This window comes from Myotis brandtii, unplaced genomic scaffold (genome assembly GCF_000412655.1).
Source record: "Myotis brandtii unplaced genomic scaffold, ASM41265v1 scaffold61, whole genome shotgun sequence".
NCBI classification, from domain to species: Eukaryota; Metazoa; Chordata; class Mammalia; order Chiroptera; family Vespertilionidae; genus Myotis; species Myotis brandtii.
Genome location: NW_005370318.1, coordinates 364735 through 383780, shown reverse-complemented (window position 1 = coordinate 383780; position 19046 = coordinate 364735). Strand labels below are relative to the sequence as shown.

The 19046-nt window shown below is 38.5% G+C and overlaps 1 protein-coding gene across 6 annotated transcripts in view; it reads right to left on the bottom strand.

Moving 5' to 3' along the window:
• Positions 1–19046, bottom strand: part of CPNE1 (copine I) — a 41782-nt gene that overhangs the window by 22074 nt on the left and 662 nt on the right. The window contains exons 1-3 of one of the 6 annotated variants that reach the window (XM_014550673.1): positions 16443–16769; positions 13567–13651; positions 5652–10035 (exon numbers count right to left, since the gene is read on the bottom strand). The exons of 1 other annotated variant lie outside the window; for it this stretch is intronic. In XM_014550673.1, the coding sequence (XP_014406159.1) occupies positions 7122–10013 (2892 nt within the window). In that variant the 5' untranslated portion in view covers positions 10014–10035; positions 13567–13651; positions 16443–16769 and the 3' untranslated portion in view covers positions 5652–7121. Of the gene's footprint in view, positions 1–5651; positions 10036–13566; positions 13652–16442; positions 16770–19046 lie in introns of those variants that run through there. 4 more of the 6 variants (XM_005879758.2, XM_014550674.1, XM_014550675.1 and 1 more) reach the window with 4 other exon arrangements.

The following is a 19046-nucleotide window of genomic DNA, read 5'->3' as shown; positions in this document are numbered from 1 at the left end:
TATCGAACGGATCCAAAACTAGAGAGGAATAAACTTCAGGTAGTTAACTGCATATCAGTAGTTAAATTGATGGGGAAATTCTGAAGTATTTATGAATGTCTTAGAGCAGTGGTTCTCAACCTTCTGGCCCTTTAAATACAGCTCCTCATGTTGTGACCCAACTATAACATTATTTTCGTTGCTACTTCATAATTGTAATGTTGCTACTGTTATGAATCGTAATGTAAATATCTGATATGCAGGATGGTCTTAGGCAACCCCTGTGAAAGGGTCGTGACCCACAGGTTGAGAACTGCTGTCTTAGAGCATTTATAAAAAATGATTTTTGGCAGCTAGTCAAAAGGTTATTAAAGCCCTAGCTGGTTTGGCTCAGTGGATAGAGCGTCGGCCTGAGGACTGAAAGGTCCCAGGTTCGATTCCGGTCAGGGGCATGTACCTTGGTTGCGGGCACATCCCCAGGAGGAGGTGTGCAGGAGGCAGCTGATCGATGTTTCTCTCTCATTGATGTTTCTAGCTCTCTATCCCTCTCCCTTCCTCTCTGTAAAAAAATCAATAAAATATATTTTTAAAAAAAGGTTATTAAAAAGATTAAAGGTTCTATCCTTCTGCTAGGCCAGGACACTAGAACCAACCCCTTCCTGCCTACCTACCCTGCTGAGACTACTCGGGCTGTGGGTATTATATAGGACTTTAAAAGCTTCTAGGACAAACACTATTTTAGAGAGTGCCACTATGTTCCCTCACACTCTTCATCATTTCCTTTTACTAAATTAACATATTGCCCCCCCCCCCCCCCCCCCGCCCCAAAACACACCTTGGTTAGACATCATGCCTTCCCTCAGGTTACAAACAAGGCTCCCATTATACTTGTTTCTGTCTGACCATTTAGCAACTGGCCAGGAAAACCTTTATACAGTTCCTGTGGGACATAAGTGTATCTCATACATGCCTAGTGCAACCACACATTTATTTGTGTAATTTAAGACCTTAAAGTCTTTAAAAACAGGCATCTAATTTTGCTTCCTTTTCTACCACAGCATCTAAGTGCTAAGTGCACAACATTGCTCAAACTTAATTAGCAAGTTTTACAGCTATGGCTGAGTGTATGTCCATGTGAAATTGTCTTAAAGCTCGGAGGCAATAGATGTTTCCAATTCCAACTTGTCAATTCAATAGTCATAGAAGCAGGGGTAATTGGCAGTATCTACTTCAGTAGCAAGAGGAACATTAGTTTTCCCACTTTAGCCATATCCATAGCAGAGACCCTGTTGGTCCCACAGATCCACACCACAGAAGGGAGTTATGTAAAAAGGACATAACCCTCTGTATTGCAACCCAATGTGTGGGGGAGTGTAGGGGCATTAACTCACTTCCAAGTGGAAAAGGAAAAAGAAAATCAGCAATAGCACCAGTTGGTATGACTTAAGACTCCTTAAGTAGCTGAATTTCTGTGAGGACTAACAAGTGACCTGTAGCACAAATGTGGTTGTTACATTTGATATACAGCACAAATGCCTAACTGGGTAATCTTATTCACTAATCAGGAGTCATGTGTGAATTCACGCCTCCTTCCCTCCAATTAGGAAGCTAGGGCTACAGAGATAGCAGTGAGGGGGCTTCAGTTTAAGTAAAACTCATAGTCCTGGTTACCAGCAGATTTACTATGTAAGTGGTTAAAGGGGGTAAACTGGCAACATTAGAATTGCGAAGGAATGAAACAGCCTGTTTCAATACAGGATAGCTCACTCCTGGGATGTGTTATGCTTATTCAACATCTTTGACTCTGTCCATATTGAATTATGTTCTCTGCTGGTCATAGCTCTGTTTCCCCCCAAATAGTCATCTCCTCCTTCCCTTAACATTAAACAGCAAGCTTCAGTTACTGATCAGGAAAAGAGACTTTAAACTATTAAATTTCTAAAGTCAGAGTCCAGATATATGGATCAGCTGGGGCAGCAATTCCAGTGTTCTACTGTGCCACTTCTCCACAACTGGAATTTGTTTAGTCTCTATGACCTATCACTTTTACTGGGAGAAGGTCCAAGGGCCTCATGACAAAATTCAAGGAATATAGTTAATGAGATTTTCCCCAGCACTATTTCCTACCCTCAGATTTTAGAGTGCTGCCCTTATGTCTAGAATGCTTGCAGCAGCAGGTGGCTTTTTGCCCCTTCTGAACTCTTTAGGAGTAGAACAATATGCAGAACAGTAGTGCCACCTTAGTTGTTTGTTGCTAGTTATGTAGATCCGAAAGAAGCCAAGTCTAGGATGCTTATGAGTCCTCTGGCACAAAGTAGCTCAAGGCAACAAGAATAAATCCAAGAACAGCAAAGAATTAACCTTTATGTGAGCAGGCACCAATAAGAGTTGAACTTGCTTACGTTGTTGAACAGAAGGGTTTTCCCAGAAAAGTCCTACAGCATCAGAGAACTGTGCCACCACCAGAGTACTCTTTCCAGAACACTTTACAATAGTGAACCGATCAGATTTTGTTATAAAAGATGACACTGAAATCAAACAATTTTTTAATTAAAAAGGATAGCCTTAAGTTTTCATTGAACCATATCCCATAAAAGCTCTACTTTTGGAAAATAGGAAGAATGGTGGGGATGCATGTAACTGATAAACTATTACTTGCTACAAAATGTTGAAAAATGGACAGTGAGTGATAGAAGTGAATGATCTCACCTGAACAAGAAAAGGACTTATTATTAGCACACAGTTCACCTCTTTAAGATCATAAAGGCCATTCTGGATCTCTGTAGGCAGCTGATTTCACTCTGTGATTTTTCAAATGCTTAGTTGAACCTTCATAATTTTAAAACAGCTCACCAACTACCCAGAGTTGTCCAGTCTAAACCCTTCTAATACAATCTGGATATTCAAACTCAAATACAGGCTAAAATTCTTTCATGATAAAAGTAAAAGTTATATTTTTCAAGAGCTTTGGTTAAAAGAAAAGCTCACAAATTTCTCTGCAACTCCAAACCAGATTTTTGATTTTTTTTTTTTTACTTTAAAGGACCTTGTGAAGCTTATGAAAACTTTTCATGTTTGTTTATTTTAGTAGAAGTTGAATAAATGTGGAAGGGACAAAACCAGAGCATCAATGTCAGAGAGCAGCAAGATTTTTGATTTCTCTCTCCTCTTTCCCACCTCAAATACACTAATGCAAAAAACAAATAAACAAGAAAAACAAACAAACACAGCTTTTAAGGTATGTGCGATTGACAATGTATTCCGAAGATTTCTTTTCCCATTGCCTAATCAGTTTTTTAAAAAGACAATTCACAGCCCACTTTAAGACTCCTGGGAAAAGGAGCATCTGGTTTCTTGTCGAGTCCACATAATGAACTGGGCTTGCTAGCAAAACACATATAATAAAAGTCTTAAAGGGTTAATACCACAGATTCAACCTAGAATCAAGTTTCCTCCCTGCCGTTCCAGGTATCCTCTTCTTCCCATACTTCTGCATTAGTGGACAAGGATAAGCAACAACTGCTACCTCCAAGATCACCAAATCCAAAGGCACAAAATATTTTCAGGTGTTAAGCAACAACACGCAAACCTGATGGTATAGCTCATTAGAGTATTTTGTACAATTAAAGCATTGAAAGCATCAGCCTGTTTTATTTTGTGACAAGTTTATTGAACAGTATCCAAGACTTCATCTTTATAAACAAAAACCCCTGCTGAATGATGCCAAGGCCATATTTGTTGGCAATTTTTGGCCATATTGGCAATGAGTCGTTTTATTGTGTTTGGTTTCTGAAGTATGAACCACTATAGAACTGCCAGTAAAACTATTTAAGTGTGGTAATTTGAGCAAGAGTGGTAATTTTAAAAGTGATCATTGCCAGAAATTCTTTCCAGAAGATCTGACTACCAACAATTTTCACATTTTCTTTACTTGCTTTTTAAATGTTCTTGCAACTAATGAGCGTATTTATTTTTAAATGTTGACCCACACCTGAACACAATGACAGAATTCAATAAAAGGGACTAGGAGTTTGATTAAGGATTTCATGCATCCTTATTTTTATCCAAGGTATTTTCACCCAGAATGTGTGTGCTTACTTCCATACACAGCACTAGATTTTTATCCAGTGGCTTAAAACTGACATGATTATGCTAAATATTACTCTTTGAAGTTTTGAATAAAAGTCTCCCAGTGAAAATATAAAGCAATTTCACTGTCATTGCATTGCTTTGGTAACTTGGAGCACAAAGCTAGAAACTACATTTCACTCAACAGTGTTGCATTTTTTAAAAAGTCGCTAATAATTGCATGTCCAAACTATAGTGTATATACAAAACACGCCTCCAAATTTTGCTTGTGAACTAAATGTTTCACTAAAGTTCAAAAAAAGTTTACAAATTTGTTTACCTATAAAATACATTTTGTAGATTTCTCTAATCCTTTAAACCATTTAAAACAAACACACACACACACACACACACACACACACACACACACACACACACCCCACCAGCTGGGAAGGGGGGGAGAGATGTAGAAAAAATGTTAGACCTAATGGAAAAGATTCTCTTCCATTAATGTCAGTCACCAAAACACAATAAAGTTTACACATAAAATTGTAAATATGATGTTTACAAATGCACAACTTTGAGCAAAGCTTTACAAATCCTTCATATCATACAAAGCAAATAAGAAAATGTAAATTATCACCCAAAGCCTAGTCCATATAAGAAAATGTGCAAAAAGATGTATGAATAGTTTCATAAAACATATTTTCAAGAATTTTTTAAAAACTCAAACTCCAATGCCCAGCACAAGATGAACAGTATACTTAGCAGTTAGCACTATGTAATACGTAATAAGTCTCAAATACACAAAAATCAAGTTCCAAAGGGCAAAGCATTTAATTACATTTCACAACAAGAAAAGCACTGTTGTGATTCAACCAAATATGAAACAGTTCTCTCCAATTTCTACACAACCACTATTTTCTTAATTTATTTAATTTGGTGAACAAAAAAAATCAAGTTTCCCTTTTCAGCATTTATCTAAGATGTAGAAATAACAAAATGGTTGCAATAAAGTATGTGAAATATTTAATAAGAATGTACGAACATATAACCAAAATAAATTGTGAAAAAAGATAAAAGACTTTCATCTTCAAACAACCTATTTTTCTAAAATAAAAATTGTCAGCTTTCCAGTGGGGAAAATAATCTGCAGTTGAAATCAAACTCCTATAAACAGTGCTGAAGATTTTTGCACTCTGTCCTTGGAATGAGAAATGATTACTTAACAGAAAACTTAAATTGAACAGCATATACATCATATTGCTTTTTTTCAATTGAGGAGGAAATATCTAGTGATCTGTCAAAGCAAATTTGTATTCGTGAATTATCAAGACCCACAACACAGCCATGTCTTTTTTGAAAGTCTAACCAATCCTTTCCCTACACAAAAATCCTGTACGTCAATCCTCCAATATTGTCGTGATGAAAGGCTTTCCAAATCTTACCACACAAATGAAACTGTTGCCACTCTTAACTCTAAATTACACGGCGCTTGTATTTCAGTGTTCCACTGACTTGCAACACAAAAAAGGCACCGCCCCCAGAAACACTGCTTTTAAAAGGCTGACTCCTTTGTAAGTACATTGATTTGTTAGGAAATGTTGAGGGTGTTTTAAACCAAGACAGAGGCCCATGTAAAAGACAAAATTTGTTTTTCATGATATCTCCCCAATCTCCCATTCCAACCATGTTTATTACGTGGCAGTTCCTTAGAATATTTTAAGTAAGAAGGAAAGTAACCATAAGTAGAGCCTTTGTGGCAGTGAGCAAGACATTGTAAGGCAAATGTTTTTCATGACAAGGACACTTAACGACCAGAACCCATGTGGTCCTCCTGCCTTAGTGTCCTGAATGCCAAAGAAAATAATATGAAAGGGCAAGGAGTCTCAATTCTCTCCCCTCTGGCAGCTGCACTTATATTCTACATGAAGAATTTTTGTAAACAGGCTCCTGATCAAATTACTAGACCAAACGCCTCCAAGTAACAGGATTAAATGCATACGAATCTACAAACCAGCTTAGATTTTTTTCTTCTATAACACTATTGCTAACACAGCTAACAATTTCAACTTCAATTTTAAAAACCTAGATATAATAATCTTTTTTATGAATGGACTCTGTGTTTAGTTATAGGCCAAAATTTCATAAATTTGGGACAGAAAGAAATTGCCAGAACATTAGTCCATCACGAACTGGACTTCAAATCAGTTATCTTAAACAATGATTATAAAGCAGTTTCTGGTTTTTGAAGCCATTCAAACAACATGAACAATTTTTAAACTGACTGAACTAAAAGTTAGCAGTCAAACCAAAAAGGCTCTGGTAGGTAGAGAACTCCGTATTTTATTTTTGTGGCAAAGTCTTATTCCACAGTTTTAAGTGTGACATTAGAAATCAAAATTCAAGGTTATAGCACAAACCAAGTGTGGAGTTTTATATTAAAAAAATATAACAAAACAGTTCTGCTCATTTACAAATGAGTAAGTTAGGCAAACAAAGCAGCAACTTCAGAAGCAGGACTGTCTATACAGCAAGAACCCTCAAAAAGCAATAAAGGTACATACAGTGAATCTGTATACAGAGATTTTATTTAATTTTAAAAGAAAATAAAGACTTTAGACAAAGCTTTGATCCTATAACAAAGCAAATCTGTCCAGCTTTAAACCAAATTCCAAGAGTAACCAACTTCTATTTTTCAGCAGCTGGCAAGAGCACCCTTAATGAGCTCTATTGACAATTCTATTTTCTTCATCCCATATGGTACAAAACAAAACCAATCTAGACTCCTTGATAAGCTTTATGTCATCATTTGAGTTTTACAAATCGTTTCTCTAATGGTATGCCAAAATCATTTTTGTGTTCTCTCCACAGTTTTACTATAACATACAGCAATGTTTATCCTGGTTGTGAGTCTTCTGTAAACAGTCAACCAATGCTCTATGTTATGAAAACCAATCTATATGCAATAGAAACAATCCACAGGTTCTAACCTGGAAATACTAGGAAAACAATCTGGATGCATTAATCACAACACTATGAATATCTACCCTACAAAGAACTGATTTGAATAGCTATCCTAATACAAGTTTTACTTTCCTTGAGCCTATAGGTCTGTCATTCAAATCAATGACAGCAGCTGTGGCTTCATCCCGAGATTCAAAGGCCACCATGGCTTCTCCTGTGGGCATACCTTTTTCATTGTATTTTAAACAAACTGAGCCTGGGATCACTTGATAGCCATAAAAGAAATCTAAAATCTCATCAATAGACACAGTAAAGGGCATGTTCTGCACTTTAATTACTGTAGGTCCTGGTTTTCCAGAACTAGATCCAAAGCCAGGGGGACCACCAATGTGGATTGGACCAGGCCCAGGCCCAGGCCCAGGCCCAAAGGCTGGTGGTCCACTCAAATGGCCTGGGGCATTTCCAAGACCCGGAGGGCCACTTCCAAAGCCTGGGGGACCACCTAAGCTACCAGGGCCATTTCCAAAATTCTGAGGACCCCCTCCAAATCCTGGCCCACTTAAATTATTTGGTCCACCTCCAAAACCTGGAACATCCAGTCCCAGACCAGGCAAACCACTATTTCCAACTGAAGGCATACCAGGCCTAACATCACCAAAGGCTCCTCCTAATCCTGGAGGAGGCAGTGGTGGTCCAAAGGCATTTGGCCCACCAAAATTACCAGGAAAATTAAATGGAGGCCCGTTATTGGCCTCCTTAGATCCTACAGTCAGGAAGGCATGCTCTTCACCTCCTGCACTAGGCATTCCTGCATTGGGCATCCCTGCATTGGGCATCCCCACACTGGGCATCCCTGCATTGGGCATCCCCACACTGGGCATCCCCGCATTGGGCATCCCCACATTGGGCATTCCCGAATTGGGTATTCCAGCACTAGGCATTCCAGCACTAGGCATTCCGGCACTGGGCATTCCAGCACTGGGCATTGCAGCACTGGGCATTCCTGCATTGGGCATTCCGGCACTAGGCACTCCGGCACTTGGGATTCCTGGAACTGCAGGATTACCTGGCACAGGCATCTTTAACCCCTTTTTTCCTTGGGCAGGGGGATTTTTCTCAATCTCTCTCATATCTTCTAGAGTAACTACATGAACAAAAGCTTCTCGCCCATTAAGTTTTTTACGGTGCAAGCGTTCAGACTTACGTGCATCATCTTCATTTTTAAACTGAACCAATGCCTGTCCTAGACCTTGCCCATTGTTATCAACAAGAACATGGACAGCATTTTCATCCACTGGGATTCCTTCTAGGAACTGAAGAACATCCACCTTGGTAATGCTGAATGGAATATTTGTTATGTGAGCACAGACTTTGGTAGAGCTGACATCCCCCTCCGGATTTAACATCATTTCTCTCTGGTCATAATTGAAGTTCTGGAGTCTTTTTCTAATCATATCTATCTTTTCTAGCATACCTTTCTTAGTAATTGGATGAACCTGAATAAAACGATTGCCCATGTATTGTTTATGACGACACAGAGCAGCCTTATAGTCAGCCTCATTCCTGAACTCCACAAAGCCTTCACCAGTTGCTTTCCCATTGGGTCCATAAGCGATATAAATGCTATCTTCCACAATATCCAACTTTTTAAAAAAATCAATGACATGTTTGTTTTCAGCTTCAAATGGTAGCCCTTTCAAGTAAACACAAAAACCAGCCTCATGTGGTGATCTTGACCTTGACCTTTTCTGCCCACTGGGCGATTTTGACCTGGGAAGTGTCTGAGGAGGGGGATGGGTTTGTCCAGAGGGTCCTATACTTTGCTTAAAAGTGATATGGCCTCCAGCAGCTACCCACTGTCTCTCTGTCGCAGGACTAACTTCCACATAACGTTGTATCATCAGCATCCTGTTTCGTTTCAAGGCTTCAAATGTATCTTGAGGGGAGAGAAACTTAACCAATCCATTCCCATTATTTCGACCTACATGATCTTTCAACAAATGCACTGCATCAACACGGAGCCCATGAAAAAAATCTCTGACATCATTTTCCATTGCAGAAAAGGGCATTCCATGCACACTGACATACAGATCATCAGGGTTGATGGGAAGTGGTTTCACACTGCTTTGAGAAGTCATCTGGATAGGGTTAACAGGATTCAATGGACCCAGAAACACAGGGTTCATGTTACTGTTCAGATTCATAGGTGCTCCAGAGCCATTCATTCCAGCAGGCAGAGGTGCCACAGGTGGTGGGTTTAAGGGCGGCATGCCCGACATAGGCGGCAGTGGAGTCAGGGGTGGCACAGAAGGGACTGGGGGAATTGGGGGCACTGGAGGCACGGGAGGCAAAGTAGGTACTGGAGGAGGAACTGGTATTGGGGGAATGGATGGCATTGGTGGCAAAGATGGCATCGCTGGAATTGGAGGAATTGGTGGTGGTGGGACTGTGTTCATTGGAGAGGCTGTACTCGAAATGGTTGAGCTAAACGTTGGGCTCCCAAATGAAGTCCCCATATTTGGAGGAGCCGTTCCTATGCTGGCTGTGGAAAATGTCTGTATGTTTTTGTTGCTTTCATGAACAGAAGTGGTGGCAGTAACTACACTGGGTGAAGGATTATTAAAGCTGGGTACTGTTGTAGGCAAGTTAACCCTGCCACTCATTCCTGAGCTAGGTGGTGGTCCTGATCTACTAGCATTTGCTGGTGGTATATCTAAGTTGGCAGTTTCAAAACGCCTACGACTCAGTTCAATCATATTCTGCATTTCCGTTTTACTACTCAACAACAGTGTTACTTTTGACCCTTTAATTGTACCACCTGTGCGCATCATACCAAGCCTTGCATCTTCATCAGTGGCAAAAACGATGAAAGCCTCACCCAGTTCACCCCCTACAATATGCACGCCCCCATCAGGAATGGTCAATCCAGAGAAGAAGTGGCGAATGTCCATGGTCCCCGCCACAATTGGGAGACCTTGCAAACGGATGACCACAGCCATGCTGCGCTGAAACCACACACACCTGCAGATGAGAAAAGGCAACGGCCAGGTCAGACTCCTGTTTATCACACCAAGTTTTTAGCTACAAGAATGACCAGCTACCACATTGGGCCCTCAAATAATCCCTCAAACTATCACAAGCAATATCGTTTTTTAAAATTTGAATATTCTAAAAACTGAGTATCATGTACCATTTACAATGTAAAACCTAGACAATTTCAACTTCCAAAAGGAATTAATTCTGGAAACAATTAGAAGTTCAGCCCCAAGACTCAAAATTTCAGGAAAAAAACCACCAAAGGACAGTAAATCACCAATTAAATCATTCAGACCATGATTAAATAAGACTTAAGATTTAAAAGAAATGTGTAAGTCAAATCAGGAAACAAATTCAATAATCTATAGGGGGAAAATATCCAAAGGATCCATCAAAATTAATATTTAAAACTGGCGTAGCATCTTCCTTATAAACCTGACAACTTCATAGAATTATCCGTGTCACTTTATATTGCTCAATCTAAAATCCAACAAACACAGAAAACTAATTAATTAAAAATAATACTCAACACTAAAGTAGTTTCAAATCTCAAATGAGAACAGACTCCATTTTTCACCCCTACAACTCTTCAATCTTCCTTGCAGCTTTATTTATTAAAGAAAGCTACATATAAAATTATTTATTACAAACAAGGCTAATACATACTAAGAATCCTAAAGAAATACTGAGTAAAATAGCCAAAATCTTAGTTATCTATATTCACTTCAAAAAGTCGAACCTGGTTACAGTACCATTCATCATGGCTGTTTTAATTAAAATTCGGGTCCAATGACTCATTTCCAAGCCTTCCGTTAAAAAAATGTTTTGTTTTTCCCATAGGGAAGAGCTGATATTGGAAAAGAGGTATTTTTTGTTTTAGAACAACTAGGACAGCGGTTCTCAACCTGTGGGTCGCGACCCCTTTGGCGGTCGAATGACCCCTTTCACAGGGGTCGCCTAAGACCATCCTGCATATCAGATATTTACATTATGATTCATAACAGTAGCAACATTACAGTTATGAAGTAGCAATGAAAATAATTTTATGGTTGTGACACAACATGAGGAACTGTATTTAAAGGGCCAGAAGGTTGAGAACCACTGAACCAGGGTATGAACTTTAGTTTAGTCAGTGATTGCGTAGTCTCTGACCCAACATAACTCCTGTGAAATTTCTGGGTTCTCACTGGTTTCCTTAGATAATGTCTAATAAAACAAAGTTTGATCTAATTCTCACCCTGCCGGGTATGGCTCAACTGGTTGGGCATTGACCCGTACACCAAAAGGTTTCCTGTTTTGATTCCCAGTCAGGGCACATGCCAGGTTTCGGGCTCCATACCCCAGTAGGGGGCGGGGCATGCAGGAGGCAGATGATGGATGTTTCTCTCTCTAAAAATCAATTTGAAGTATTTTTTCAAAAACTTTCTCCTAGATTCAAGTAAAATTTCAGTATTTCAGTTCTTATGGCTTATAAGAGTAAATGCCAATGGCAGGTCTTTGTAAAGCGACACAAAACAAATTATTGGCACTGAAAAAATATTAATTTGAACTTGATGTCTTCAACAACATAGGGTGTTGCCCAAGCCATCTTAAAAATCAACTTTTAAATATAAACCTGACTCAGTAGATAGAGGGTTGGCCTGTGGGCCAAAGGGTCCCGGACTTGATTCTGGTCAAAGGCATGTACCTTGGTTGTGGGCTCCTCCCCAGCCCAGGCCCTGGTTGGGGCGTGTGTAGGAGGCAACCAGTCGATGTGTTTCTCCCACATCAATGTTTCTGTCTTCTCTTCTCCTCTCTATCCCACTCTCTCTAAAAAGATCAATGGAAAAATATCCTCAGGTGAGGATAAACAACAACAAAAATACACACACACACACACACACACACACACAGACACACGCTCTGTGACCTCAGGGAAATCATAAAGTATTTGAGCTTTGGTTTTATCTTCTCAAATGAGATCATTAGAAGAGCAAAGTTTCCTGTTGCAAACTCTAAAAACTCTACAACTCGCCCTAGCTGGTTTGGCTCAGCAGATAAATCATTGGCCTGTGGACTGAAGGGTCCTGGATTTGATTCCAGTCAAGGGCATGTGCCCAGGTTGCGGACTCCATCCCCAGTGTGGGGCATGCAGTGCAGGAGGCAGCCAATCAATGATTATCTCTCACCATTGATATTTCTATCTCTCTCCCCTCTCCCTTCCTCTCTGAAATCAATAAAAATATATTTAAAAATAGATAAATAAATAAATAAACAAATAAAAAACTCGACAACTCTATGAAAGCAGTTTTTCAATGTTAAGTATTATATGAATATTAATTCAATGCAAAAAAATCTGTAATTATAGCTCAATATTATGACTGCTGTACAGAAAGGAGAAATATATTGTTTGGCTCTGACAGTTTTCTCATACATACACACACACACCACCACCACCACCACCACCACCACCACCTTCAAATTTAATCCTGAAAGGTGGATTAGCAAACAGAAAATCCTCTTGTGAGACCATTATAAAACACCAAAAACTGGCGGAGTGGGGAAGTTTTTATAACTGGTTTGTGAGAGTCGACAAGAAATATACTAAAAAACAATCACACCAACAGACTCTTTTCTCCTTATTTACTACTTAGCTGTCTCTATCAGGAAGTTCATTAAGAAGCTTCCAAGTCATTACATTCCTGACTCTACAATATTGGCTATATGAAAGCAAAACTGAGACAGCATTCCTGTCCAACTTCAAAAAATGCTTAATCATTTAATCACTATCTACGGAGGAAGCATCATCAGTATTCTATGTATCCAAAACAACTTGAGAGAGAGATGTTAGTTTGCATTGAGGCAATAAAAATGGGGGGGACTTGATATGGTCCCAAGGACATAAAAATTGAACACAGGGTTAAAGTGACATACACAGAAAGTCTTCAAACCATTTGCTGATAAGTCAAGGGATTTAGTTAAACTCTGTACAAGGTACACATGATATTCAACATCTACCCAGATTACCAGCTAGAAAAGGGCTGAGGAATAAATCAAAGTAGAGCACAAGATTTTTTTCATAAAGCCATGTAGGAAATTTTTAGGTCTGAAAAATACGAAATAAGATGTGCTATTCTGCTACTAAGTACCTATTTGACAGATATACTAGTATAATTTCAAACTATCTGGAGCCTACCTTGGTTATTTAATAAGACGGAGATTCCAATTACTGAGGTTCCTTTAAAGTAAAAATTTGTATTCTAAAACATATGACTCATTATCTATGCCTATACTTCTAATTAGGAATTCAGCAGGAGAAATGCATCCCTATAAAACTGACCCCCAAAGGAAGTAACAACTGTTCCTCCATCATGATACCCAATCCATCCCACCCCATCCTTATCTTGTTTTATCTTTTAAATAAGCTTGTTTAAAAAAAAACAAACCCACAATTTACTACACATATTTTCTTGTTACTTAATAAACTATCTCATTTTATTTTGTATAAAAGCAAACCCTCTATTCAAAATCTCTTACCTGATAAAACAAGAGATGTATTTTCTTAACAAGAAGTAGAGGCCATGTCAATCCTGTGGGCAACCAATTAAAACCAACTTTTAGACTGCAATAGAGAATAAATGGAGGCAAAAATCAATGCAGGAAACACAAAACACGCACAGGCCACACTGAACTGTACATTACCAAGGTAAATCTGAAACCAGAGTACTTCATTAGAATGTATATAAAAAGAAGGAGAAGGAGAAGAAGAAGACATATCCAAAATTCTATACATGCTTATTACCCAGTATTGCTTTCAAATTAGAGTATTTCTCAAAACATTATATATTTATATACATCAAGAACGTGCCACAAATTAGCCCAAGAATTAAAAACTAAAACAGTCATAAAACTCTCAGCATCACAGCAGGTAAGTGCTTTTATCACCTGATGTTAAAGCAGTCCAGAAAATTTCCGAACACAAGTCCAACTACAAACTATTTTCTCAGGTTCGCACCAATTTTTTTATGAAAAAGCACAATAACAAGTTCGTACAATAACAGTTCCAGGACAATCAATTCAAGGGTACCAATGAAAATTATTGCAATAACTCTTTCAATGTATTTTCCTTTGCACCAAAATAGCATCAAACATCAAAAATATAGAGACAGATCTGACTATAAGAACTAATTCTTAGTTAAAACCACTGGGGTTCAAAATATTAAGGAAAAGTGCTTTTTCTTTTAACATTCTAACAGTCCCAAGAAACTTATTTTTAAAAATCCCTAAAAACACCTGGCATATTAAGAGTACTTCCCAAAGTAAAAACAGATCACTCATCTTTCACTGGAATTTTTCCCAAACTGGTGAAGTAATGAACAATTCACAAGCAATATAAATGACCAAATGATTCCACAACTAGACTCAAAAGGTCATTTTTAATTCAAAGAAATAAAGTAGAAGAAAATTGTCACTGTCGGGTATTAAGATTACTATTATAGTGATGCTCATTTTTAACTACTATCTTTCAAGATCAAGATACCATCAGTGAACTTAATATCATCACAAAAAGCAAAAACATTTAAAAATTTTAGTGTTACTCTCAACTTTTCTAAAGGACAAGCTAAACATCTTCTAAGTAACTACTCAAATTACTCAAGAACAGTGAAATTGTTTTGCCACCAAAAGCTATGCAAATATCATATAAACAATGCCAGAGCATTGTATTAATCTTTTATATTGTATAAATTGATCCTAATGAAGTCTAAAGAGTTTTCAAACTCTTCATTTAAACAAGTCACAAAGGGAAATGTGAAACAGAAAAAAAGCTTGCTTTACATGGAGGCTATGAGCCAAAGACCAGGATAATTTTCTAGATAAGCACTTGTGATAAACAGATGATCCACTACTGGAGGTTCTAATTAAAAAGATGTGTGGGCCCAGGACATGTGCCCTATGAGTAAGGGAAACAGTTTCCTTTGTCTCTTCCTTTCCAGACCTAAGAAAGCACCTTATGTCCATCTGGAAAGGAACATACCAAGTTTATTCCCAGAAATGTTTACAGAATTGCCAGAAATAACTGTAAAAAGAAGGAAACATCTCATTCCACAAGGAAAAGTTCAAAGGCCCAGGTGAACTTATCAGACACCTAGTTCAAGATTTATGTGTTCAATTTATAGTGCAAAATCAATCTTTAAAAAAATAAAAAATAAAAAAAATAAAAAACAAAATAAATCAATCTAGACAGAAATTTGTGAATTTCAGCAAAGGGGAAAGTCTATTTCATCCCATACCAAAGAAAAGTACACAGAAAGTTCAGGCCAGAAGCCAGACTTTCACTACTCTTGCTGTTACACTTCCACCTTCATATAGGCAAGGTATATAAACTGAGAACTAAAGTACTTTTGCTTTCCACACCTCATTCTGTAAAGAACACAATAATTTAATAAAGGCATCATTGTTTTTCAGGAAACCTACTCATTCCTGTGTTCTAAATGTCAACCAGCAACTGAATGCAGGATATCAAAATGAAAAATCCACTCCAATCACCTTAAACTTTGGTTAATTTTAGCAGGATAAGACAAACAATTCTATGCAAATACAGTTTTTACCTATGCCTAGAGTGTAAGTGTAGGGAAGGAGGAAATGGGCCTGATCTACGATTAAGCCCACTGTTACATTTCAGATCTAAAGCTTATTTTAGGTCAGGCCTGTGTGGCTCAGTGGTTGAGCATCGACCTATGAACTGGGAGGTCACAATTCAATTCCCAGTCAGGGCATATATCAGGTTACAGGTTCAATCTCCAGCTGGGGACCTGCAGGAGGCAGCTGATCAGTGATTCTCATCATTGATGTTTCTATCCCTCTCTCCCTCTCCCTTTCTCTCTGAAATCAATAAAAATATATATACATATTTTTAAATAAAAAAAGAAGCTTTAGTAAATTTTTCCACTTTATGTTAAGGAATTAGTCTTAACAGTGGTCTTGCTTCAGTTTTACAAATACCACATACATAAATGCGCAAATTACAAATATCTGCTACAGAAATTATTATGACAGGGCAGATTTTCTTATTTACTAATCATTCCAATCACTTGGCATTTCAGAATAAAATGTCTGACAACAATCCTCTTTTATCAGGAAGCTAAGGCACCAGCTTAACCATTTCCACTCTTCATCTGGTAATAAACATCTAAAAGTGAATTTTAACTTTCTTCAATAATTACTCTTTAAACAACAAGAACCAGAGTACAGCAGAGCTAAATTCTTTAGATTTAAAAGAATCAAAAACCAGTACCCCTCAAATGTTCACCTCAGAGATGAGCAACAGAGAAAACCAATCATAATGGGCATAACACTATAAGCAGCATAATCAAATTATGATAGGCATTACCAAAAAAGAAAACAAAACCAACCAAATAAAAATACAGCTTCATCCACTTGATTTTGTTCCCATCTTCAAATGGATCACATTTCAGATTCTGGGATCAATCTTAATGAAACAATTCTGATACTGAGGGAGATGTATCCCTTTGATAGCACACTTTCCCATTAGCCTTCAGTCAGTATTCAAAGGCAACAAATCAAAAGACATTTCTAAATAAGATATTTATTCCTCCTGCAAAAAGACTAATATTAAATATTTCAATACCCCCTCAAATGCCAACAAAAACGTTCATTATCTTACTAGATTTAAACTTCAAAGTAACTATTATTTCTAACCTAGCAGACCTTATTCACCATCACTATTGGTATTAACATCTTAAAAGCTGGCTTTAAATTTAATTAACTAACTCTGCAAACCAAAAGGTATATGGGTGGTGATAGTAAAATCAGATAACTATAAATTAGATTAAGTTATTTTTCTGCATAATTGACCTGAATCATTTAACAATACTCATTTATCCCATGGACATTTATTAAGTACGTTTTGGGGAAGGATATCTAAAATCATCTTTTGTGCAACCACTACTGACAGAAGTTCTTCCTCTAACAGCTACAAAAAATATTCATCTAAACTGAATGATGGAGTGGGTCTTTACAAAATGGAATAAAAACAGTATGAAATTGTCACTGGATTTCAACTCCTAGAACACACTGGCCCACAAAATCAAGTTTCATATCAAAAAATTGTACCAAGAGCCCCCAAATTCTCAATATGCAACAAAACATTTGGCATGTCAAATAAAGTGAAAGCCTGAAGTATACTGCTATTAGCACATAACAATATGTTCCAAGTAACTACCACAATGGTTTCTCAAGTTTCACATTTTCACCTAACAGATATGAATGTAAGAAAAATTGAAATTATGCATTACAACCCATAAACAAAATTATCAAATATTTGATCGAGCATATAAAGGTGATATAAAAATGCATCCCGTTTTGTTCAAAATAACATTCCAGTAATAAAAGCACATCCTCTACTTTTACATAAACACACTAAACATTTCATTTTCTTCAAAAGTTACCATAAAATTATTTTAACCACCTGTAACAGTTTTTCCCAACTTCTTTTTAAGATTCTTGGAAAATACCTTAACATAATTACTTTCCACAACGTCCAGAAATTCTCCATTCTATCAAAGCTACCAAATTTCAAAAACAAGAACAACCAGTCTTGTATTATATTTCTATAATTAAAACAAAGTAAGATCGACCTATATGTCCAGACTTGTAGAATTTTTCTCAACTGAAAATGCTCTGAAACGCATTAACAATATAAACTATACAACGAAGTCCAAGGCAATTCATGTTCCTAATACTGCATTTGCCAAAAACGGCACCACTTTAAACCAGTCAAGCAAGGAGCTCTAAGAGAAATATTCCCGTCACATGTCTCCCCAACAAAACTTCAATTGCAATTTTTTTTTTCAGTTATATTGAATAGCATCACCCTAATCTTGAATAATACAGAATGGTTCCTGCCAACTACCCCAATTTACATCAGGTCATCTCTGGGAATCCTGGAGCCAAAGGAGGATTTCAGAGTCCAGAAATCTCTCCTACAGAGCCTGCAACTCTCAATATGCAACCACCCCCGGCATACGGCTTAGCGCTGAATAACCCAGAATAACCCTCACCCAGGACCCTCAGATTTTTCACGATACGGCACACTTTGGTGGCACACATAAAGCCCATACGATTACAATCTAGCAGTTAAGCCTCTGCACTAGTGTCCATCTTCGTCACTAACCTGTAGAACCTGATCGCTCCTCCCACCCATTTCACGTGGCTGCAAAGCAGCACGACCAGCCTTCACCAAAGAAAATTCACTCTCCGTCAAAAGCACCCACGTTCCATATCCCACCGGGCCTTCAGTGCTGGCGGCTCTCCAAAGGGATACATACCCTCAAGGCTACCCCGCCCCAACGTCGGGCTTTGGGAGCATTTCAACTGCAACCCCCTCCACCTCCAGGCCAGGAAATCGGCCAGTTCTGAAACTTCTTCCCTAGACTCCCAGGAAAGCACCGACTACAGCTTCCTCCCCACAGGTGTGTCCTCCTTAGAGTCCCTTTTTCAGGTAAGCCACGGGGCCTCCTTCCACTTCGGGTGGAGGGAGTGTCCTCACTGACCACAGCCATGCTGCGCTGAAACCACACACACCTGATAAAACAAGAGATGTATTTTCTTAACAATAAGTAGAGGCCATGTCAATCCTGTGGGCAACCAATTAAAACCAACTTTTAGACAAGATGAGCTCCTCACTGCGGAGCCCAGAAATGTAGTTATAACTCTGCCCCCTTCGGGAGCATGGAAAACCTTGCTCACGCAGGATGTAGGGATGCTTTCACTGCCGCTGGACCACCCAACTCTGGCCTCCCTCTCAGACCACAGGTCGTCCTCCCTCCAGCCTCGTCTCCCCTTCAGGAAGCAGGCTCATCGTCTCTTGCGTCCTTCTGGAAGACTCTCAGGATTCAGGGGTGCAAGTGGCGGCCAGCAGTCATACCCGACCCTTTTGTGTGGGGCGCCCGCTGCGGCGGGTTCCGAGGCCTCCGAAGGCCCCGCCCCGGGCCACC